The sequence below is a fragment of the Sinohyriopsis cumingii genome, unplaced genomic scaffold (genome assembly GCF_028554795.1).
Source record: "Sinohyriopsis cumingii isolate HCF-2022 unplaced genomic scaffold, ASM2855479v2 utg002431l, whole genome shotgun sequence".
Classification (NCBI taxonomy): domain Eukaryota; kingdom Metazoa; phylum Mollusca; class Bivalvia; order Unionida; family Unionidae; genus Sinohyriopsis; species Sinohyriopsis cumingii.
In genome coordinates this window covers 2,495-28,136 of record NW_028316207.1, presented here as the reverse complement: position 1 = coordinate 28,136, position 25,642 = coordinate 2,495, and the positions used below count along the sequence as shown (strand labels likewise).

The window sequence follows — 25,642 nt, the reverse complement described above, 5'->3', positions numbered from 1 at the left end:
CAGGCTCTTTTCCATTCTGCCATGTCGCTCTTGTCGGCATACGTTCGTCCTACGACGCTGGCACGAGCTAAACATATCTCGTCATGAGTGTTGCTAATTTGCATGAGGTAACGTTTGATACTGCGAAGGTTATCCACCAATAACACTTTTCTGCGTTGTCCGGTCCCTTTGGGAAGATAAACGGGGGACAAGTACAGTGTCGCTTTTCCATCGGTGATGTGAAACTTGTCGTGCGACTGCTGTACGTGGTGAATCTTGTCGATGACTTTAGGAGGTGTGAGCTCTGCTGGTCTGCTAAACTCGATCGAAACAGAGGACTTCAAACTGTCGTGGTGAATGGAAAGTGCCAAGCGATCATCATTGTTGGCCGACATTATCGTTTTAGTGTGATGCAATCTGTAAAGAATATGAAAGTGCAGTTTTCTTGAAGAATGTTATTCTATTCGCAAATAAAGTGCTTTTAAACCACGAAACACAATGAAAAGTTAAATTTTTTCGTGAAAAAGGCGCAGTTTTCAAACAGCGTTGTTGTCCAAGTCACAGTGACTCGTAACGTTGCTTCCAATTGACTGGTCATACATGTACTATATAATAACTACAAGGAAGGACACTTCTCTCCTTTCTCGCGCGACCCATTTAAGAATAAATGCTGTTATTTCAAGCTACATTTTGCGTAGCGTAATAAATTTGGTACCGATGTTTAGCCCAGGCATTCGATTTTGTACTCGTATCCAAAGTTTGGCTTACTATCATACCTTTAAGGAATGACAGACCATTTTCGGGGGCCCGAGTGGTCTAAAGCGCTCTCCGTTACGGATCACTGCCATCTTACCTCTGTCTGCGTAGGTTTGAGTCTCGGATTCGGCCAATGTGGGTGGGTGTGTGAGAAAGCTTGCCAGTAGGTTCTCGAGAGTAGGTGGTTCTTTCCGTGGTTCTTCCTCCACCATTAATACTGGCCGCCATGTATAGCCTATCGTGTGCTGCAAAATGGCGTTAAACCCTACAACAACAACAACAACAACAACAGGCCATTTTCCCACGCTACTGCTCGACATGGCCGTGATCGTGCCCGCTTAATGTGCAAGAACAACGCGCTGAATGAAATTCTACCTTCTCATTGGCCAACTGAAAATAAGTTATAAATAGTATTTATTATATAGTACCTGTATGACAGGTCAATTATAAGCAACAATACGAGCCCCCGTGGTCCAAGTCGCAGAGATAGTCGTACAGTAGCCCGTTGATTAAAACTATCTCTACCACAGTTATTATTATTATTATTATTATTATTATCATTAACTTTAGGAATCCACCACTACAACAAGTTAATGACTTCAATACATGACAAAATTTTCATTAAAGAAAAATTCAAATAATACACATTACAACTATTAAAAGTGCTTTTGATATATGGTCATCCACGGAATGAAAATTGTATATATGGTTCCGCAACCTGCCACAGTGCAAGTACGGTCGTCAAGGGAGATAAATAATAGCCACTTTAACAGTTACACTTTGTCGAAATCGAGGTGGCTTATGTAAGCAAACGGGTTGATTCATCTTTTGTGACATATTTGGTTGCATCATCTGTTCCAGGGATCATGGGTGGTTCCATGTGAAAGCCTACCTTTAGAACATATTTGTTTTTAAACTGAACCAGAGAGGCAACTAGCAGAAAAAGGCAGTTACACGCGCACCTGCTGTCTGCCATAACTACGTCTACACATTAACAGGCACTAAACAGGTAAATTTCTTGGCACAAAACTGGATCCTCTCATTTAATTTCACGTAGTTTAATTTTAGGCTATATACATTTTTGCTTCAGCAGCGTTGATTTTTACAAATGTGACGATTATGCAGCCTAATCATGAGCATTGGAAAAGAGAATATTTTAGTTGATGGCAAGGCAAAATAAAGATGGCCGACACATTTTTAATTTGAAATAAACTAAAGTTTAGCCCGCATTTTGTGTATTGAGCGAATATTTTAAATAGACAGAAGGGTCGTACAGCGTTTTTTATATTAAAAAATACAGAAATTGAAAATAGATACCGACTTTGAATTATGTTTTAAAGAAAGAGAATTTACAGTGGTTATTGATTTTGCTGAAAAATAAAAAAGTTCTCTCGGCTACTAAGCAAAAGGTACTAAAATGGCTCTCCATGTAGGCGTGTCTCAGTCCTACTTGTTTCCCGTCACGAAGAAATTAGATTTTTCGGTTTCATTAGCAGGTTCAAGTATTACCGACCGCTAATTTGATTTTTGTTAGAGATATTCACAATTTTTTTATTTTAACACAAACAATAACTGCTGTATACATTTCGATTTTTAAATGGGCAAACCAGTAATTGAACAGACCAATTAGAAATGGCCATGGGACAGGTTTCCAGTTTCACTGTAGGATATGGTTTTTTGAAACACTAGAATTTGTTCAGAAGGCATGAAGGAAGTCTTTTTTTTTCATCCAATAAAATACGTTGATTTGTAATTTTAATTATGCAGATAAATAAAAAATCAAACCAAATTTAAAATATTTGTATTAAAAACAATTTTAATAGTTTATTTAACAAGATAAACTGCATGATAACCATTAAGAACCTGTGCAAATCAGGTGAATTTTTTTTTTTTTTACTTATTAAAGCTATGTTAAAAATTCAAATCACACACACACACCACACCTTGTTGTCTTTACTTCAAGATGCTTTTTGACGGTTATACAGTAATTCTTTGTGGATGAAGTCAGTACTTGATGATGTGCACATTACCAATTCTCAAACAGTTTGGAGAGATCTTTATTTATGAACAACAGAAACTGGTATATACATTGGTGTGGGATAGGGAAATCATATTTGACAGTCAGAATGTTTGGACAGGAATAAAAGGTTTTGAGAGTTCCCACTGGTGTGGGATAGATAAATCATATTTGATGGTCAGAATGTGTGGACAGGAATAAAAGGTTTTGAGAGTTCCCACTGGTGTGGGATAGGGAAATCATTTGACAGTCAGAATGTGTGGACAGGAACAAAAGGTTTTGAGAGTTCCCACCCAAAAAATATGATCCCAGAGGTATAATTTCCCAATCCCACATCGACACACATGATGGATTAGATTAATCTCATTTATCAATAGCTAATAGGTTAGTATAAAGATGGCATATCATTATTGTTGACTTTAAAAATACAAAGTACTTTGGAAAGAGCATAAGAAGTTTATTTTACTCAAATCATTTTTTGTATTCAGGGATTAGTTTTAAATATGGCATAATGTATCTTTTCAGTTCTAAACATGCAAGAAACATGGCAGACTTTCATACTGTTTTAAGTATGACCATGTCAGCTATAGTGTTAATTAGTGCCCTCAGGTGTGATAAATGTTTCAACATGCCTTTCTCATATGTGCAGACTGTATTACACACACGGATGTATATAAGAATGAGAGAAAGCCTTTCCTAGTTTTTACCTTCAGGTGAAACCAGTAGACAATTTTATACTTAACCTCAAAACAATAACATTTTTTACTCCACTGGAAAAAAAAGTTAAATTACTTTTGGAAAAAATGAATGACAGTCTGATTTTTTGTCATTTCGAGGTATTAAACCATATTTTGATGTTAAATGCACAATTACCATATATATTTGATTTTAAGTCAGAGTCCAACTACAAACTGCACACACCCAGATCTGCCAGTTTATTATACTATGGCAGATCAGGATCTTTGTTACCATATATACATGATTTTAAGTCAGAGTCCAACTACAAACTGCACAGATGCTATGGCAGATCAGGATCTTTGTTGTTTGCAGTTAGACTTTCAAGTGAGCATATCTGTGTCATTGTAACAGGGTGTTTGGGTGGATTGTTGGAGAGGAATCTTTACCAGTCCTTAAGGTTTTTGGTTATCATTATTAACACATTAACCCCTGGAGCTTTTTGTCATGTTTGCCTAAAAATCGAGTAGGAAACACATTTTGAAAGCTATTTCTGAATAGACTCTAAAACACCGAATCTCCGGTCATCTTTCAATAAAATACTGGACAGTGGTGTTAGAAACATCGATTTTTGTTGACTATTTGACTCGCGCATGAGCAGAAGGGTAAAAGTTGGACTTCTTTTTTTTTTTTTGTTGCTAAACGGAGCCATTATTTTTGTATGGAGACCACTCTCTATTCCAAATGCCCATCTTATCCTACTTTTTGCAAAGGCTCATCTGTCTGTTCGCAGTTCATACCAGTTTTCCTAAGATCTGAGACCAAAAAGTCTAAAATCCGGACACAAAATCAGATTCCGGCCATGGGCAAATTTTGGGTTTAAAAAAGTCAGGTAAAAAAAATGAGGTTTTTCTATCTGTATTTTGTAGTGCAACTAGATATTCCAGATTATTTGGTATCATTGTAGAGCTACATCTGTCTACCTTTCTATAATACCACCCACTTTAGTGTATCATGCATGACCATGACGCTACAGAGCTCGGCAGTAGGCTACTACCTCCTGCCCCGTAAAGTCGTCGCTAGGGGTTAATGTGTTAAGGAGATGACTGATCATGGCGATATTGCCTAGATCCAGTAATTAATAACAAAATGTGAAATTAATGGAATAACAGAGTTCTGAGCAGAGATATAGAATAGAATAAGCCACAATATGTACAATATAACAGTTTAATCAATTACATAAACAAAAATGGAACAAATTTCATCATATAATTGAGTGACAGATCAAGATCAGATTGCCAGGCATGACAACATCACCTAGTTCTTCCTGTCTTTCCCAAATTACTGCTGGTGATCAGTCAATGTTTCCGTGTCTTTCCTTCTCTTTCTGCTTTCTCTTGGGTCATCAGATCTTGATTATGGACTGCTCTCTCTTCCCACTTTGCAGTCAGGTGTTTGTGAACTATTTCCTTTAACTACAAATGATAATACCCAACATGTCAGGGTCCTTCTCGTGTGATGAACAGATATTTCAACTCTCTCTTTATGTCAGACATCATCTATTGAAAATCAACAGAACTGGCTAATGTGGACATTTGCAACCTAATATTGATACACAATCCTATTGATTGTGAATTTATGCCCTTTCTGTTGCCATCACATTCCTACTGAGGACCTGACATAATTAAACTGCTTTAGATAAACCATTGCACCCTACTGTGGCTATAAATTTACCAGCTGGTGTTCATTCTTAATGCTTTACTGTCATTTCAGTTGGAAAGGATTCACAATTTAATTACATACAAATTAATGGACTTCACTCCTTGTCCTAACCAGGTTAATTTGCAGATTAGTGATTCATTGACAAGGGTTGTTATTGCCAGGGGTGGATGTGGGAGATAAGCACCCACTTCCCTTGTAAATCCCCCAGTGGCTTGCGTCTGATATAGCCTCTGACAACCGAATCCAGCTGCAGGCCTTCATGAGTGGCAGAACCTGTTTAAACTGACTGGAGAAGGGATGACAGGTGAGTTTCTGTTGCCTCAAAACCAGACGCTTCACGTAGATGGAGCTCGTTAACCTTAAGTGGTTGCCCGTTTAGGAGAAGGTAAACTCCGATTTCATACCTTCGCTGCCTTGTGTCTATACCCTCTCTTGGGAAAGGCTAAGGGAGTAAACCCCAACAGAAAATCCAGAGATGGAGTCCCTAAGGCAACTTGGCATTGCTTTGAGTGTCATCTCGGCAACTCCTGCAACATAGCTGGTGCCATGATGTATCGGCTTGTCCTTTCCCTTGGATCCATCAGCTGCATGGAGGGGGGAATCAGCTGCATGGGTAATAGCTGATTTTCCCTATCACCCTGCCCAGGCTTGCGTCATGGAGAGGACACTCGAGCTTTGCTCCACAGCTTTGACACAACATGGGAAGCAGCAGTTTACCAGTTATAAATCACCGCTTGATTGGCGTAGAGTCAGACACCAAGGGTTGCTTCTGATGGTGGGAGAGAACAACAGGTCTCACTGGACAGCTACCGCCCAGCTCAAGCTGGGCAGCCCCCAGACAATAAGTTTCAGTCTCGCCACAGTTCGCCTGCCTTGCTGGGTGCGTAAGGCTTAAGGTACGCGAGTACCTGACAAGCGGACTGCAACTACTGCACCAAGAAATAACAAAAGAAAACCAGCAAGGAAACCTTCAATCCTTAAGCTAGGTACCTGGAATGTCCAGACCATGCTGACTGGGCTCTCAGATGATCTCCAAACAATTTTCGAAAGACTTCAGTCATCAACGATGAACTTACAAGACTCCAGGTCAACATCACCTCACTGCAGGAGACATGGCTACCATATTCGGGTTTCACAGAGAAAAGATCTACATGTTCTTCTGGCAAGGAAAGAGCGCCAATGAAGCCAGAGAGTTTGGTGTTGGATTTGCGGTCAGGAACACTCTGCTGGGGATGATAAGACCCTGCCAACAAGGAAACAGAAGACTGCTATCCTTCTGCCTCCACACCACAACTGGGTCTGTCAACCTGATCAGTATTTATGTTCCCACACTAAGCAGGATGAGTTCTACATGAGTTAGACTTGCTCATTGACAATATTCCAAAGGAAGAAAACTTGATATTACTGGGCGACTTCAGTGCTAGAGTGGGTGCCGACCATGACCATTGGTCTTCCTGTCTTGGCAAGTTAGGCGTTGGGAAGATGAATGAGAACGGGCAGCATCTCCTAGAGGTGTGCTCATACCATGACCTCAGCATCACCAATTCATTTTTTCAGACAAAGCCACAGCATAAAGCATCTTGGAAACATCTCTGGTCCAGACACTGGCACCAGCTGGACTTGATCATTACAAGACGGTCTGCCATGAAGGGTGTGCTTCTTAACTGTACCTTCCATAGTGCTGACTGCGACACCAACCACTCGCTAGTGTGCTACAAAATGAAGCTTCAGCCGAAGAAGATTCACCGCTCTGGGCAAGAGGGTAAACCACGCATTGATGTAAAACTTCATATCCAGACAAGGCTGAAGAAGTCACCTATGCCCTCTCCAAGGCATTTGATTCAGAACATCCTAATGGCAGTGCCAAAGAGAGATGGGATCACATGAGAGAGACTGTGTACAGCACAGCCACATGGATCTTTGGTAAGACGCAGTCAGAGAACAATGACTGGTTTGAGTCTAACTCTGTCACACTCATGCCAGCTGTAGAAGAGTGCCGCAGTGCTCACCTGGAATACAAACGATTCCCTTGCCAGAAGACACTACAGGCATTCAGGTCTACCAGAAGCAAACTGCAGAGATTAGCACCGCAGTGCACCAGTGAATACTGGCTTCAGCTTTGTCAGAGCATCGGAAATATCAGAGGCATGTATGATGGCATAAAGAAAGCAATGGGTCCCATGATAAAAGTGACAGCACCACTGAAGTCTGCCTCAGGTGATACCATCCACAACAAGGGCAAGAAGATGGAACATTGGGTGGAGTACTACTCTGAAATGTATTCCAGAGAGAACCACGTGACCAACAATGCCCTGAACGCCATTGAAAACCTCCCTTTCATGGCTGAACTGGATGAGAAACCTACTGTAGCCGAACTAAAGCAGGCCTTAGAGAAACTGTCCTCAGGTAAAGCCCCAGGGTAGGATGGCATCCCAGCAGAAGTCGTTAAGTGCGGCTGCAGTGTGCTGCTCACACACCTGCACAGTCTCCTCTGCCAGTGCTGGGATGAGGGTGCAGTGCCTCAGGACATGAGAGATGCCAACATCGTAAACCTGTACAAGAATAAGGGTGACAGAAGCGACTGCAACAACTACAGGGGCATATCCCTTCTCAGCATTGTGGGTAAAGTCTTTGCATGCGTCATCCTGAATAGACTGCAGATGCTTACTGACAGAATGTATCCAGAGTCGCAGTGCGGGTTCTGCGCAGAGAAGTCCACAATCGACATGATCTTCTCCATCGGGCAGCTGCAGGAGAAATGCAGAGAACAACACATGCCCCTCTTCCTGGCCTTTATAGACCTCACCAAGGCGTTCAGTCTGGTCAGCAGAGATGGACTATTCACAGTCCTGGCGAAGACTGGATGCCCTCCAAAGCTGTTAAGCATGATCCAGTCCTTCCACGATGACATGAAAGGCATAGTGCGGTATGATGGCTCAATGTCCGACCCCTTTGACATCCATAGCTAAGTGAAACAGGGCTGCATCCTTGCCCACATGCTCTTCAGCATCTTCTTCACTTTCCTGCTCAAGCACGCCTTTGGGACATCCACAGAAGGAATCTACCAGCACACTTGATCGGATGGCAGACTGTTTAACCTGGCACGACTGAAGGCAAAGAAGAAAGTGTTTGAAGCAACCATAAGGGACATTCTCTTCGCAGACAATGCCACTCTAGCCACTCACACAGAAGCTGAGCTACATCGCCTGATGGACCACTTTGCCAAAGCATGCGATGAGTTTGGAGTGACCATCAGCCTAAAGAAAACAAACATGATGGCTCAGGACGCGGACCCCACCCCAAGCATCATCATCAGCAACTACAAACTTGAGGTAGTCAGTCAATTCACGTACCTCGGCTCTACCATCACGAACAACCTCTTGCTCGATGCAGAGCTCAACAAGCAGATTGGAACAAACTCTCTCCAGGTTGTCACAGAGAGTGTGGAACAACAGCATGCTGACCCTAAACACTAAGATCTCCATGTACTGTGCCTGCATGCTAAGCACTCTCCTGTACACCAGCTAACCTGGACTCTGTATGCCTCACAAGAGAAAAGACTGAGCACCTTTTACATGCAATGCCTCGGATGCATACTCGGGATCACCATGAGCAGTCGAGTAACAAACAGCGAGGTGCCTGAATGTGCCAAGATTCCTAGCATGGTCACGCTCCTCCCCCAATGTCGCATGAGATGGCTGGGCCATGTGTGTCGGATGCATGACGGGTGGATCCCCAAAGACATTCTTTATTCAAAAGGTTGATTGGACGGCCACATCTCCGCTTCAAGGATGTCTGCAAATGCGACTTGAAAGCCCTTGATATCGATGTCAACATCTGGAAAGAGCTTGCTGTACACAGGTCCAGCTGTCGACATGCTCTGATCACGGGTCTGAAAGCCGGTGAGGACAGATACACTTGCTAGCTGATGAAAAGTGATCGCAGAGGAAGAAGAAGCAGTCCAAACCACACCAGACTCAGCCTTCAAGTTCAGCAAGGACTGCCACTCCCATGTTGGGCTACATAGCCACAGCAGACGCTGCACAACCACCAACCGGGACATCTCTCATGGGCACACTTCTATTGTTTCTCGAGACTAACGGATGCCAACCCACCAACCAACCAGTGATTCGTTGACAATGATTTCCAGACACAGGAAAATCAATCCTCAGCATAAATGAAATAAATCATTCAAGACATAATTTACATATTCACACAATTTGCATTGGAAGAAATGCATGGAATCTTACATGATTCTTTTACGTACCAAATCTCTAAACCTAAACTGGTTCTTGTAATGAAATATTAAAAGACATTCTTGCAACACAAATCATAAAACATGCACTGTTATTCCTGAACACAAGGGGAAAAATAAAGCATGACTTTAAAATGAATAAATTCAGCAATAATTGCTGCCTTACATCAGTGAATTAACATTGTGTACAGTTGAGACTAACCTCGGCTTCATCTGAACCCTAGCTCATTTAACATTAGAGAATTCTCTCTGTTCCTCTCTGGATATGGATCTCTTTGTGATGGAAGAACACTTTCTGCTCCCATAGTCAAAACTTCCCCTTCAGCAGAAAACTTGGACTGTTTAATTTTGTTAAGGGACATATTCTAAAACCCTTTAATTCCATCTGGGAATACACACCCTCATTTAGATTAACCAATCAGGATTACTACTTTACCTGCCAGAATTCTTATCAGTTCCATAGAAGTTAGAAAATTCTTCCTATAGTCTGCCTTTGTTAATATTCATTCTGGAAAATATCATTTATGACACCTGTTCCAAATGGACATCAATTTCCTAAAATATTCTCTGGTTTAAATCAACTCTGGACAGTTTACTGTTATGACCTGATACTGACATCACTCTCTATCTGTCTGGCTAACTGTTAACAAGTAGGTCCTAACTAAACCTCAATTCATACCCGAAACAGAACAGATTCTGTCTCTCTCAGTCAACAATGTATTGTGGAGACTAGCCAATACAATAACCTTAATTTATGTGTTGCACTGACCACAAAAGAAAGCAATTTGACATACTACAGATTATTCTTTAGAAGTTGGCATCATAAAATTAATTTATTTCGTTAATCATAATCATAATTGCCCTTCATTGGCAGTGTAATCGCATAGTGTATTCATGATTACAAATGAATTAGACCAAAAAAATCATTAATTGTATTCTTAATAATTATAAGAATAATTAAAGTTTCCACAAACAAAAGTCCATGAATGTTGACTATTACAATAAGGAATGGGGAATTTTAGGTAGACATTATACAAGTGAATTTTTCTATTTAAAAAATACTGTGTTTTGTTGTTTTAGGTGAGTTAGAAACTCTTTCATCAGATATAAATTAGCATTGAAATAGACATCAAATAAACACACCTTGAGCAGACTACCAAGTTTATACAGCAAAGGTGAGAAGTTTAGAAGGAACATATGAAAAAAAGATTTTGTCGTGTGGCTTTTTGTAATTGTTCATTGTGAAGTTGATGTTTCAACATGGCTTCTTCTATGTTCAACCACTTTGGGCCATTAAAGTCATTGCTGTAATTGTAATTGTAATGAAGCACCTGTAATCCCTCCCATACCCAGTAATAGTCCAAGCACTCTAGTGAAGCACAAGGTGATGACAGTCATGTGTGGATAAGATGGCATGAATTTATGGGTATGTGAAGATATGAAGTGACCTTTTGGGTAACATAACAACCTCTTAAGAGACTTTGTTTTTTTTAAAGAAAATATAAGCTAGATGTTAAGTAATTAAATTTCAGCCAGTGACCAGATAAGGGATGATTTAATGTCTAACATGGAGTTCATGAATAATATGTATGGCACTAAAAATAAATTCTGTGTGAAAATATGTAAGAATTCTTTTTAACACTACATGTCTATCATCGAATGTAAAATCAGCTGCAGTGTGTTTTTCCCAATGCCATGCAGACATTTAAGAAATAGGTGTTCTGGACAGGTACTGATCTCACAATTCTTGGATTATGAGTCCAGTGCTCTACCAACTGAGCTACTGTGGCATTCTGAAGAATAGTGTTTGTGTTGTGTGGTTTAACACCATTTTTCAGCACACGATAGGCTATACATGGCAGCCAGCATTAATGGTGGAGGAAGAACCTGGGAAAACCCCGGAAAGAACCATCGACCCACGAGAAGCTACTGGCAAGCTTTCTCACGTACCCACATTGGCTGAATCTGAGACTCGAACCCACGCAGACAGAGGTGAGATGGCAATGATCTGTAACGGAGAGCGCTTTAGACCACTCGGCCACTTGGGGCCCCCTGAAGAATAGTAAGGCTAGTGCTGATTATTTTCATGACCATATAGGTTAACATATTTTAGGATGGAGTGACCCTGGGCTTAATAACTGTCCCCTTGACCAACACAACAAGAGAGGAAAATAATGTAGATAGGTCAGTATTTGCATTAACTGAAGGATTAAATGCATGATCAGGCAAGTGCAACTTTATTGTAGTGGTTGATTAATGGGAGGAAAAAATCCATTGTCAGGCAAAACTGTTGCCATAAACAAATTTCAGAGGGCAAAGTAAAATTTTCACATGCCTAGAAATTAATACAAAATATGAAGGGAAAATCAATTTGTGTAATGAAGGGAAAATCAATTTTTTTTCCAAAATGTTGAAGAGTTTGTTTAGGCAATTATGTCATTTTAGAATTTGTCAAGCCCTGTTATTGATAGTCCTTATAATTGTGCAAGAGGTCAGTTGCAGTTTCAAGGAATTGTTCTGTTTAAGCTTTTAGGACCCAAAATTATGGATTGATTCTATGATGATTCATATAACAGTCATATATATACATGTAATTGTTAAAAAATAGTTCTCTAGACAATATTTATAGGAATTCTAATGATTTTGTTTCTTTTCTTCACAGATTAATTTTTATTTAACATTATGTGAATAAAATGATTTGACATAATTTTGTATCTATTATTACATTCTGAAGGAAAATAAAAACAAAAATAATAAAATGTATCATACATCTATGTAATTGCACATATTTAAATTAATTTTATGCCATATACCATATATACACACTCATAAGTCAAGTCAAACTGCAAACTACAATGATCCTGATCTGCCTTAGTATAATGCATCTGCAGATCAGAGTCTTCCTTTTGATTACTCCTAACAAGCTGCACAGACCCAGATCTGCCAGTTTATTATGTGATAGGAGATCTGGGTCAATGCAGTTTGTAATTGGACTCGTCTTATAAGTGAGTACATATGGTATTATCTTTTATAAGTCAAATCCAACTGCAAACTAAAATATCAGTATTTGCTGTTGCATAACGTACTGGCAGATTTAGGTCTATGCAGTTTGTTCAGTACTAATTAGTAGAACAAACATCATAGACCCTGATCTGTGAACATATTATGTAAAGGCAGTTCAGGGTCAATGTTATATGCAATTGGACTCAACTTGTTTACAGCAAATGCATTGATATTTGACATGAGGTGTCAAAGTGTTAACACATTTAGCTTGAGGGAGTTTTAGATTTCTTAGCTGAGATGGGGTAAAAATTAAAATAAATCTCTTTGGTTTCTCCTAAGAGCAATCCAAAAGAAAGTTCAATTAACTGTGCATAATTTTCTAATTGCTATAGTTGGTTAAGTACCTGGAAGAATGTTCTTTTTAGAGACTGACTACTAACATGACATGCATGGAGAGATTAACTAATTTTTGGTTAAAGATTCAACCAATTAGCCACACATTTTGATCAATGTTGAATTTATCCTAAGTTTTGTAAGCTAAACTTTTCTGTTTGCTACTTTGGTGGAAGTGGAGAGGAAGACTAAAATCTGGATAGGAGATCTGAACCAGGTATTGACTACTTTTTAACTTTAAAATTAGTTCTCAGAATAAATTAATTTTTTTGCTAAGACCTTGTGGGTGTACATACCGACTGGAAGAAGGTTACCATTCCAATAGTAGAAAAGTGTGTTTATGTGTGATTTGGATTTTTAACGTAGCTTTAACAATTTTTCAGTCATATCGCTACAATGTCTGCAGTGTGACAGTTTATAGTGATGTCTAGCACAGCGTCATCATGCCGCAGACATGTAGCATGATGTCCCACCCAGTCACATTATTCTGACACCAGGCCAACTAGTCCTAACACTAACCTCTTAATGCTGAGCGCCAAGTGAGGCAGTGTTAGTACCATTTTTGTAAGTCTTTGGTATGACTCGGCCGGTGATCGAACCCATCACCTCCTGCATCCGAGGTTGGACGCTCTAACCACTAGGCCACCAGAGTGGTAAGAGTAGAAAAGTGTTAAAAAGGCACAGTTGACCTCTGGATAACCCATACAGACAATTCTGGTTGCCCAGGAGGAACATGAGAATCATTGATCGTCCATCATAACATCTTTAATTACTCGGCTATTCAAAATTAAGCATGTTATTTTCTTGTAATCATGCAAATAGTATGTTTTTATCTGTTTCTTGTTTTTGGATAGTCTGCTTGAATGATCTTGGCAAACATGCATGTACTTAACTATATTTAGAACTGTTGGCATCAAAAGCTGGTTGTCCAGATGGTTTTGAACTTTTACCCACTTGGTGGCCTACTTCTAAAAAAATTATCTGACTACTGGGCAATGGAATTTTATACCTTGGCACCCCATGCAATGTAAAGATGTCACTATGGTTGAATGTGTTCATTCTATCTCACAGTCCTTTCATGAGAGAAAATGTATATTTTATATAGCAATATAATGCAGACACATTTTTTACCATGTAAAGTGTGCACCCAGCTGCAGTGTATGATGAATGGTATGGACCCTGACCCTATATGATGAATGGTATGGACCCTGACCCTGTATGATGAATGGTATGGACCCTGACCCTGTATGATGAATGGTATGGACCCTGACCCTGTATGATGAATGGTATGGACACTGACCCTGTATGATGAATGGTATGGACCCTGACCATGTATGATGAATGGTATGGACCCTGACCCTATATGATGAATGGTATGGACCTTGACCCTGTATGATGAATGGTATGGACCCTGACCCTGTATGATGAATGGTATGGACCCTGACCCTGTATGATGAATGGTATGGACCCTGACCCTGTATGATGAATGGTATGGACCCTGACCCTGTATGATGAATGGTATGGACCCTGACCCTGTATGATGAATGGTATGGACCTTGACCCAGTATGATGAATGGTATGGACCCTGACCCTGTATGATGAATGGTATGGACCCTGACCCTGTATGATGAATGGTATGGACCCTGACCCTGTATGATGAATGGTATGGACCCTGACCCTGTATGATGAATGGTATGGACCCTGACCCTGTATGATGAACAGTATGGACCCTGACCCTGTATGATGAATGGTATGGACCCTGACCCTGTATGATGAATGGTATGGACCTTGACCCTGTATGATGAATGGTATGGACCCTGACCCTGTATGATGAATGGTATGGACCCTGACCCTGTATGATGAATGGTATGGACCTTGACCCTGTATGATGAATGGTATGGACACTAACCCTGTATGATGAATGGTATGGACACTGACCCTGTATAATGAAATGATGAATGGTATGGACCCTGACCCTGTATGATGAATGGTATGGACCCTGACCCTGTATGATGAATGGTATGGACCCTGACCCTGTATGATGAATGGTATGGACCCTGACCCTGTATGATGAATGGTATGGACCCTGACCCTGTATGATGAATGGTATGGACCTTGACCCTGTATGATGAATGGTATGGACACTAACCCTGTATGATGAATGGTATGGACACTGACCCTGTATAATGAAATGATGAATGGTATGGACCCTGACCCTGTATGATGAATGGTATGGACCCTGACCCTGTATGATGAATGGTATGGACCCTGACCCTGTATGATGAATGGTATGGACCCTGACCCTGTATGATGAATGGTATGGACACTGACCCTGTATGATGAATGGTATGGACCCTGACCCTGTATGATGAATGGTATGGACCCTGACCCTGTATGATGAATGGTATGGACACTGACCCTGTATGATGAATGGTATAGACCTTGACCCTGTATGATGAATGGTATGGACCCTGACCCTGTGTGATGAATGGTATGAATCCTGAGCCTGTTAGTAGATCTCAGTCTGTATCGTCTGCATTTGGATGAACAGAAAGTTTGTTTATAAAAATGGAACTCTCAGATAACTCGGTTTGAATTGAAAACGTTGGAAATAAATAAGTCCTATTATAACAATGTACATGTATGAAAGAAATAAAAATGCTGGTAGCATGTTTTCCTCACTTCTAAAGTTTTATTACCTGGATATGCTTTTGTATGATGCACCAATAGATCAGCATCAAAACTTCTTGCTTCCAGCCGTAAGTGGAGAATTGATCTACCAGTGCATTGCATGAAGGCATATCTTTCAGTTCATTGTTTATAGTAACTTGCATTTAAGTCAAGTCAAGCTGTAAACAACAAAGACCCTAATCTGCCATAGCATAATGTGCCTGCAGACCAGGGTTTATGTAGTTTTGTTCTACTGATTGCTCATAACAAACAGCATAGAGCCAGCGCTTTTGCAATGGCAGAAGTTTTTGCAATGACAGATCTGGGTCTTTTGAACAGTTTCATTTGGGCTCATCTTGTGAGTATATATGGTAGATTACTTATATAAATATATATATATATATATATATATATATATATATATATATATATATATATTGTTATTGTTGTGGGGTTTAACACCATTTTTTAGCACATGATAGGCTATACATGGCGGCCAGTATTAATGGTGGAGGAAGAACCCGGGAAAGAACCACTGACCCACGAGAAGCTACTGGCAAGCTTTCTCACATACCCACATTGGCTGAATCCTAGACTCGAACCGCCGCAGACTGAGATGAGATGGCAGTGATCCGTAACGAAGAGTGCTTTAGACCACTCGGGGCCCCTATATATATATATATATATATATATATACTCATTCTTGTCCTTGTTAACGTTACATTGTCAGAATCATGCAGTATTTTTATGATGCTGAACACCTTCATATTGCACATACATGAACGACACATGTGCCTAAAGGTAGTATAGTGTATTAGGAACTACTTTATTAATAAACCATGTAGACTCATGTAGTAGACATTTTAGGTTTTGTTTGTGAATGAACTAAAGCAGCTGTTTCGTCCATTTGAAAATAGAGATGATAAAATTAACACTGTGGACGAACTTGCAAACAAGTGAACATAATATTCACAATGTCAACAACAAACATGAGAGACTTAGTTATTGAAAATACCAATCAGATCATTGATTTATTTATTAAGGAGAATATCTTTTCAGAAGTAGAATGGTTCTGACTATGACCATCTCTGTCTATGGTCTAAAATATATAGCATAGAAAAGCACATTGAGGCCAAGTGCTATTGCATATCAGAGATGTACCATTTTACAAAAAAGACCGTCAAAATACTAGATTCAAGAAAAAAGAGCAACTGAAGGTTTTGGGAGGAAACTAAGAGCCTCAGATTTCTCTGTGTAACTATTTTGATACAATATTAGGCTTGCAATAGAAGGCACTGTATGATACAGGTCACAGCTGAGGTCCCTCCAACACCAAAATGCAAATGTCAGGGCATAAACATGTTTTCTTTAGCTGGTAATAAGAATGGTAATAAATATACATGTACTTATATTCATGCATCTTGAATTTTCTAAAATGTACTTTCTTAGTTCTTCAGATCTGACCTGCAAAACCTGATACAGACTGAAACTCTACTGGAATTTTAAGTGTCTTTCATTTCCAGCTGAAAATCATTCTCCTTACTGCACTGAATTGACTCAATAATCCAATCCATCATAATCAGAAAAGCAGAATTGAGGTGGATCAACATAGAAACAACATTCATGCTCATTCATTCACAATATGACTCAAAATTTCAATTTTAAGTAGACTAAAATAACAAAAAAAAATTAAACTGATGTCGATTGCGTGACTAAATTCAAAGGTCGCTGGGCTATGTATGCATTAATATTGTTATTGTGTATTGATGAATCAACAGTTGTATGTTTATATTGGAATACAGCATAAATTCATTTAATTTGTTTCTTTCTTAGTCCATTTTTTTATAATTAAGCCTTATGTAGAATAAGAAAGTGAGTATATAATATAAAGATTTTCTCAGATGGATACTGCATGACCTATGGGAGAGCAGTATCCACACAAAAAAACTTGTTCATATTATATATATATATATATATATATATATATATATATATATATATATATATATATATATATATATATATATATATATATATAAAGCATACCATATATACTCAATTATAAGCTGAGTCAGACTGAAAATAATGAATAACCTGATCTGCCATGGCATAATGCACCAGTGGACAAGGGTATATGCTGTTTATTATACTGATTACTCTTAAAGACTGCAAAGACCCAGGTCTGCTGGCCCATTAGTTGACGCCAGATCTGTGTCTGCAGTTTACAGTTGGACTAGACTTATAGCAAGTATATGTAGTACATTATTTCTCACAAGCCCAAAGTGTCATCCATATAAATGTTTTAAAAAGTAGGAGTGGGCACATATTCAGATGAAGATACGTTTAGTGAACACCATATTTTTCAAACTTTTATATAAATTGGGTGGGCTTATAGTCAAGCATGGGTTTATAATCAGGTAAATACAGTGTGGCAGTTAATTTCTTTCTTTTTCTTCAGAATGGCATACTCAGCACAAGTGTTTAATAAGGCACGTGAGTACCTGAGGTCTTTTGCTGACAACCAGTTGGATGATAGAAGAACTACTATGCCTTCAGGAGCACAGCCAACATTTTGGATGTATACGTACCCAACACAGCCCAAAAATAACTTTGATGAAGTATTTCCTGGGATAGTATTAGGGGACCAGTAAGTTAAAAATTCAAAAGGAAGAGCAGAATCCTGAAACAAAATATTTCCTTGCCAGTACATGTAGATAGATTTAGGTATGTAAGTAAGACTTGTTATGGCAGATTTTGTGCCCAGAGCCGGACTACCATAGTCTGAGTTCAGGTAGATTGGGTTACTACGTTATATTATCATTCATTCAGAAGAGAATAATAAATCATAGCAAGGAATAAAAAGAAAGTATAAAAATCTTACAGTCACATTAAATTACATTTTAATATCAGTAATACTCAACCTGTTGCTATTTGCATAGCTAGAACTTTTTTGGGATGAAAATACCTGACACCATGACGAAAATTTTGTTTTTTTGTTAAGATGAACCAGAAGCTTCCAGAACGCTAGATCAGCCCTGTTGAAGAATCTTCCACATCTTGGGCATGTGTGAAGGCTTCTATCATAGTATTTTTCAGTAACCATTGTTTAGAAATAGAATATTAGCCATTGCCTCATGGGTCATCCAGTAAATTATTATTCATCTTGTGTGCTTTGTAAACATTACGATTACACCCTGACTGTTTTTATCGCTGATTAATTTAGCTCTTCTGAGATGCTTTAAACAATTCTTCCACATCTGTCACCAATGGATCTCCATTGTTTTTTTTCAAGCAGTGGCAAAAATTTCTGCATATGTCCTAGTCAGTAGGGCTTCTCTACCTCTGTCATGATGTTAAACATGATTTGAGATACCATCAGCACTGTTCCCATGCATTGACTTCTGGCTTTTCAAAACCAGCCAAGGAGCAGAATCATCCTGACTGAGGGGCCCCAAGTGGCCGAGTGGTCTAAAGCGCTGTCCATTACGGATCAATGCCATCTCACCTCTGTCTGCATGGGTTCGAGTCTCAGATGCGACCAGTGTGGGTATGTGAGAAAACTTGCCAGTAGCTTCTTGTGGGTCGGTGGTTCTTTCCATGGGTTTTCCTGGGTTCTTCCTCCACCATTAATACTGGCTGCCATGTATAGCCTATCATGTGGTTAAAAATGGTGTTAAACCCTACAACAGCTACAACTACATCCTGAGATCAGGACCCACCTGTTACATTTGTTTAAAGTCATGCAGCCTGAGTCAAAGCAACAACCACATCTCAGAGCTTCTCCTCTGCAGGTGGGTCCAGAGAAGAAGTTCAGGGTCATCACCTTTCCCACGGACAAGGGTGGACAGTCCTAGTGACACTGTCCATCTCCAGCAAACCTCTAATTTTTCTTTGGTTCCCATTGGCACCAAATAAACCTCTCTTTGCAGGTTTGGTAAGGCATTACAGTTGATGGATGGGTTCTTTCGATCATAAGTGTCTAGGTTTAAGATCTCTCCCTCTCTAGTAAGGTCTCCTATTTGCTTCCACCAGTCAGTTTGTGGTCCAGTTAAAAGAAGAGGTTCATTTTTTTCTTTTGAACGATGCAGTAGAAAATCTCCAGTCTTCTATTCATGGATTTTCCTGGTTCCCAAGAAAGGGGGAAAAGTCTTGTCTAATTAATGACGTTTCCTGTAAGGGTCTTGGTCTCCAGAAGAATCTGTCCTCCACATCAACATTTGTAAATGAAGACATTGTTCTTAGGCTTTCAAATAAGAGGTTGCTGCTTGATGGTTTCTGAAGACAACACATCAGTGATAGCTTACATCAGGAGACAAGGGGCACAAAATACACAGTCTCTCTCTCTTAGAAGGTTTGGAATCTGCTGGACAGCTTCAGAAGGAGTATTTCTTTTCAGTTCACCATTTACCTGGTAGGAAGAACATTTTGGCAGACAATCTTTCAAGGAAAGGGAAGATATTTCTTACAGAATGGTGATTCTTCCAATTCAAAGCAGACTCCCAGTTTCAGCTTTTGGGATCTCTCTTGGGGGACTTGTTTGCCAGAAGGCTGAAGAAAAAGCTTCCCTTTTATGTTTCCCCCAGTCATTGACCAGAGGCTTTGGGCAGTGGATCCTGAAGTGTGATCATCTGTACACTTATGCCTTCCCATCATTTAGAATGATCCTATAGGTCCTACACAAAGGCAGACACTCCAGTATTCATCTAATTTTGATTGTCCCTCTGTGGCCCCTGTGATCTTGGTTAAATGATCTCTATCTTTCCTCAGAGGTTGGAGCTTCTGTTATGGCACAGGGGCTCTCTTCTCCACAACAGCTCAATCTTTCCTCAGAGGATGGAGCTTCTGTTATGGCACAGGGGCTGTCTTCTCCACAACAGCTCAATCTTTCCTCAGAGGATGGAGCTTCTGTTATGGCACAGGGGCTCTCTTCTCCACAACAGCTCACAGATTCTCCATCTTCACGAATGCTCTCATTTCAACTGATCTCTACACAGAGAAAAGTTTTAGAGCCCAGTTGCCAAGTGCATCCTTCACTTCAGGAGAAGATTGAGCTCTAAGGTGTATCATGTCAAATGGATAATCTTTTGTGATTGGTGTAGTATAAAACATGTCGTCCTAGCTGTCCCCCTGTGAGCACAAAGGCAGATTTTTTTCTCTACCTTTACATAGAGAAGCAATGGTCAGTTTATGCTATTAAGGGCTATTGAGCAGCCCTTTCCAACACACGCAAGGCCCTGCCATCTGGACAGATTCTTACTTAGTTAGCAGAAATGGAATCTCTTGTCTCTTGCAGTCTGTAAATAACCCCACCATGAACGTTGAAGCTTGCTTTGATAACCTAATCTACAAAATGTTTTTCTTGCTTGCCTTTGTTCCTGCTAGAGAAAGGAACAAGCTTCATGCCCTGTTCATAGGGTAGGATTATATGAGGTTCAGTGGGAATTAGGAAGTCAGTTTCTTTCCTTTGCCATCTAGATTTTTATTAGCAAACAGTTACCTTCAGTTGCCTCACTCCTGAGTGAGATCTCCAGTCTTTGCTGTATCTGTATTGAAGATGACTAAGATAGATTTTTATATCCAGTTAGGCGTCTATGTTTTTACTTGGCAGCCTCGAAAAAAAAGGAAGGAAAGGTAGGAAGCATTTTTTCCTTCCCGTCAAAGGTTCAGCTGATATTTCAGCTTCCACCTTTTCTCTGTTGAGTGGTCTAAAAATACCTTTCCTGATCACTGCCATCTCACCTCTGCCCACAGGTTAGAGTCTCAGGCTCACCCATTTTGAGTACGTGAGAAAGCTTGTCAGTAGCTTCCTTCCTATGGTTCAGCAGGTCCTACTGAGGTTTTCTGGGGTTCTTCCTCCTTGAGTTATACTGGCTGCCATGTATACCCTGTCATGCACTGAAAAATGACATTAAACCCTAAAAATAACAACTTTGTCTTGGTGATTTACATTAACTATCAAGAAAGTTTTCCGTCCCTTATTAATAGGGACCCATCTTGAAAATTAAAGCCCATGAGGTTAGTGCCATGAGGCTAGTGTCATTGTTAGTGCCATGAGGCTAGTGCCATTTTTAGTACCATGAGGCTAGTTCCATTGTTTCCTCATGGGTCTGTCTAACCCATTCATCTTTGGAAAAATGTGATGAAAGCTGTAATTTTTGGCACTCTCACACAAGTTTCTCCTCCTTTTACCATTGCTCATTAGCCTACCAAAGTGAAGGCATTTTCTCATGGGGCCCATTCGTTGTTGCTCAAAAAATAACCCATACTGATTCCATCCTGCAGTAGTTTCCAGCTCTTCTGTGAGGGTGAGTATTCTTTGTCTTTGATTTTTATTTGCCATTTATATCATCAGACCTCTCGCTGAACTGATAAATTCAGCCATGCAATAATAGCAACAGGTAGAGAATTACAGATATTAAAATGTAATTGGAGGGGTGGGTGAGGGTAAAGCTAATTTTAATAATGTAATACTTACCTGTTGATATTGCCGGATTCCTTCTTCCCTTATCACTGCTTCCTCAAAATAATGATGAGGGACTCTCATGCACGCCCAAGATGGGCGGGATTTTCCTAAAGGGCTGATGCAATGTGTTACGTATATTTGATTTAATTTATATCTGATTTAATTGTTTGTAAGTTTTAAAATCTTTTTATTTTTTAATTTCATTATATGTTAAAATAACGTAGGTCTGTTTACTAGGAACTCTATACTTTTCCAGAAAATAGTTTGACCTTGACTTCATTTTGTAAACACATATGGCTGACCTGGTTCCTGACCTTAATTCATAATTAGTAACAGTTATGTGAACAAGTTTTTCTTAAAATTTACATGACCCTAGGCTTGTAAATAGTTTTACTGCAGTAAACAACTTTTTAAAAATTTTATTCTTTGAGTAAATGATTGGTTCTTCTCAGGGCCATGCTGAGAGTACGTGATGTAAACATGATCACGTGACCCTTATCCGGGCATCTGTTTTGTGCAATGTTCAAGTTTTAAACTATTGCTTAGAGAGAGAGATCTCATTTGGGCTTCTAAACACTGGGATGTAAAGGTGTGTCTTTTGTTGTGTCATTTTGGGAATTACATTTTTTTCAGGGAGATAAATAATTTGTTACATTTTTCAAAGCTTCTTGTTTTCACTCTTTCTTGTGTTTCTACTTATTTGAGCCTAAACACGTAACGTAAGAATTGGGTGCTCATCCTCGGGATTATTTTGAATTTTGGCTAGAATATTTAAGAAAACTTTGTTTTTTGAAATCTTAGTGAAATTGACAAGCTTTTTCAAAAATGTCATCAAAAGTGGAAATTTTTCTTTCAAATCATACCCACGAACAATTAGATCTTTTTTTAAAAAATGAATTGATTCAACTTGCCAGAAAATATGATCTTTCTGATGAGGTAAAGGCTTCCTTAACGAAACAGGAAATAATAAATATTTTGGTTCAGTATTTGGTAGAAAAGAATGTTTTGGATAAAAGTGCTTTGGTTTCGATCAGTATGTCTGTATCAGACTCTGACATAAAAATAAAGGAATTAAAATTAAAATACAAGATGGAATTGGAGTTGAGGAAGCTGGAACTTCAGAAGGAAGAAAGAAAGACAAATGCATTTACAAGCAGAAGAAAAAGAGAAAGAAAGACAAATGCAGTTACAAGAAAAACAGATGCAAATGCAGTTAGATAAGGAAGAAAGAGAGAAAAAGGACAAATGCAGTTACAAAAAGAGCAAATACAGTTACAGAAAGAGCAAACACATTTATAGTTAGAGAAAGAGAAGCAAGAGAGGCAATATCAATGTAGAATGAAAGAAATTGAACTGGCAACTGAGAACATTAATACTTCAAATCTAAATTTAAGTTTTGATCTTGCAAAGAATATTAGATTAGTGCCCTTTTCAGAGAAAAAGAAATAGACAAATATTTTAGTCGTTTGGAAAAAGTTGCTTAAAATTGAAATGGCCAAGGGAGCATTGGATTCAATTATTACAATGTGTACTCACTTGTAAGGCCAGTGATATTTAAAATTCGCTGTCAGTTCACCAAAGTGGTAACAATGATGTGGTTAAGGAATGCATTTTAAGGGATTATGAGTTAGCCAGAAACTGCAGAAAAGAAGCTGGACAAACTCGTGTCGAATTTTCTAGAGAAAAAGATGAAATTAGAAGTGAGGGTATAGGAAATTGATGGGGAAACGACCTGGAATTTACATTGCATTGATATCGTTGACCCCTACTATGTAAAGTCCCCGAGTATGGCAAGCCCCTTCAAACATCACAAGTAGGATCATACGTTCAAATGAACTGTATCCTTTCTATTCCACTTTAATTCACTCAGGATTAGTTTGTGAATGATGAAAACCAATTATGATTTATTCTTTTCATATCATTAAATATATGGTATGCTATTTTTGTGTGCAGAATACTTCATCACTCCATCAATGTTGATAATACATTAATTCATCAGAATAACACAGTTTCTTTATAAGATGAGCATGATCATGGAGCCCATTTCATCATGTAATAATAATAATAGTATGTGTAATATACCCCAGTATAATGTACCTCACTATAAGGTGACCTTACATATAGCACAGTACATTTTTATGGCTTGCTTGAACAGCATTATGGCGATGGTGTGCTATATCCCAGTATAAAGCACCTTATATATAACACAGTACATTTTTATGGCTTGCTTGAACAGCATTATGGCAAAGGTGTACTATATCCCAGTATAAAGCAACCTCACATATAACACAGTACATTTTTATGGCTTGCTTGAACAGCATTATGGCAAAGGTGTACTATATCCCAGTATAAAGCAACCTCACATATAACACAGTACATTTTTATGGCTTACTTGAACAGCATTATGGCGAGGGTGTACTATATCCCAGTATAAAGCAACCTCACATATAACACAGTACATTTTTATGGCTTGCTTGAACAGCATTATGGCAAAGGTGTACTATATCCCAGTATAAAGCGACCTTATATATAACACTATACATTTTTATGGCGTACTTGAAAAAAATTGTGGCAATGATGTACTATATCCCATTATAAGAAAACCTAACATATAACACAATACATTTGTATGGCTTTCTTCAACAGCATTGTGATAAGGGAGTATTGAATCCCAGTATAATGTGACCTCATATGCATAGATTTGTATATTACAACCTACATAGATCTGAAATTGTTAAAATATCACTCACCAAATGTTTTGGGACAGTATCACTAAATGTTGTTGATAGGTGAGGAAAAAAAATTGTTCAGCATTTTTCTAATTTTTGATATTGAACCATTAACATATTCATCAATCAGCTTGTAATTTTTCTTGCAGTCAGTTAGCTCGCAACAAGCCTCAGCTCCAAGCCATTGGAATCACACACATACTCAACTGTGCTATGGGTGCAAAGTTTAACCAAGTCAACACCAATGCAGACTATTACAGTATGGCTGGAATCCAGTTCATGGGCATAAAAGCACAAGATAGTCCAACCTATAATATGATGCCACACTTCAAACCTTGTGCAGAGTATATTGACAAGGCCCTGAAAAGTGGAGGTAGGTGCATTGAAGAGAATTGATGTAGTGAAACCCAACTAAAAATCCTTTGGATCCCCAAAAATTTGGTTTTGATTGGTTTTCAGTTTATTGAAGGTTTTGTAGCTGTAAAAGAATGTCTTTTTAATAGCAGCAACAACTTACCTGTTACTACTGCGCAGCTTTACTTTTTTGTACCAAAAAACCCACAGTCTGTTTGATGTGAATATATCCTCCCAGAGAGTGGAGAACTGTCTGTTATCATGCAATCTGCTCATCTACCTCACGTGGTACATAAGCAGAATGATCATCTTTTTTAAGGAGACCATGTCTAAATCATCATGAGAGGAATGTGCTTGTAGCAAGTATTTACCACATTAGTGGTCTCCCTTCTTCATTTAATTTGAATCTCATTGTTACACTATACATTGCATGATCTAATTTTTATAATAATAATAATGAGGACTTTGTATAGCACCTAATCTTTAGAAGTTCTAAGCACTTTACAACATTAGACAACACCTAAAACATAAAAAACAAATAATGATATGATTACAAAAAACAAACACCATGAAATTAGAAAACATAAAACATAATGAAAATATTAAAGGTAGGAAACATTATTAGG

General features: G+C 38.8%; 1 protein-coding gene across 1 annotated transcript; it reads left to right on the top strand.

Annotated features, from left to right (window-relative positions):
• Nucleotides 1-1,493: 1,493 nt before the first annotated feature.
• Nucleotides 1,494-25,035, top strand: LOC149770739 (dual specificity protein phosphatase 3-like; the record flags this gene model as incomplete). The annotated part of the gene is made up of 3 exons (XM_089949169.1): nt 1,494-1,744; nt 17,929-18,117; nt 24,812-25,035. Coding segments are annotated over exons 2-3 (412 nt in total), but the record flags the coding sequence as incomplete, so codon positions are not given.
• Nucleotides 25,036-25,642: the final 607 nt, after the last annotated feature.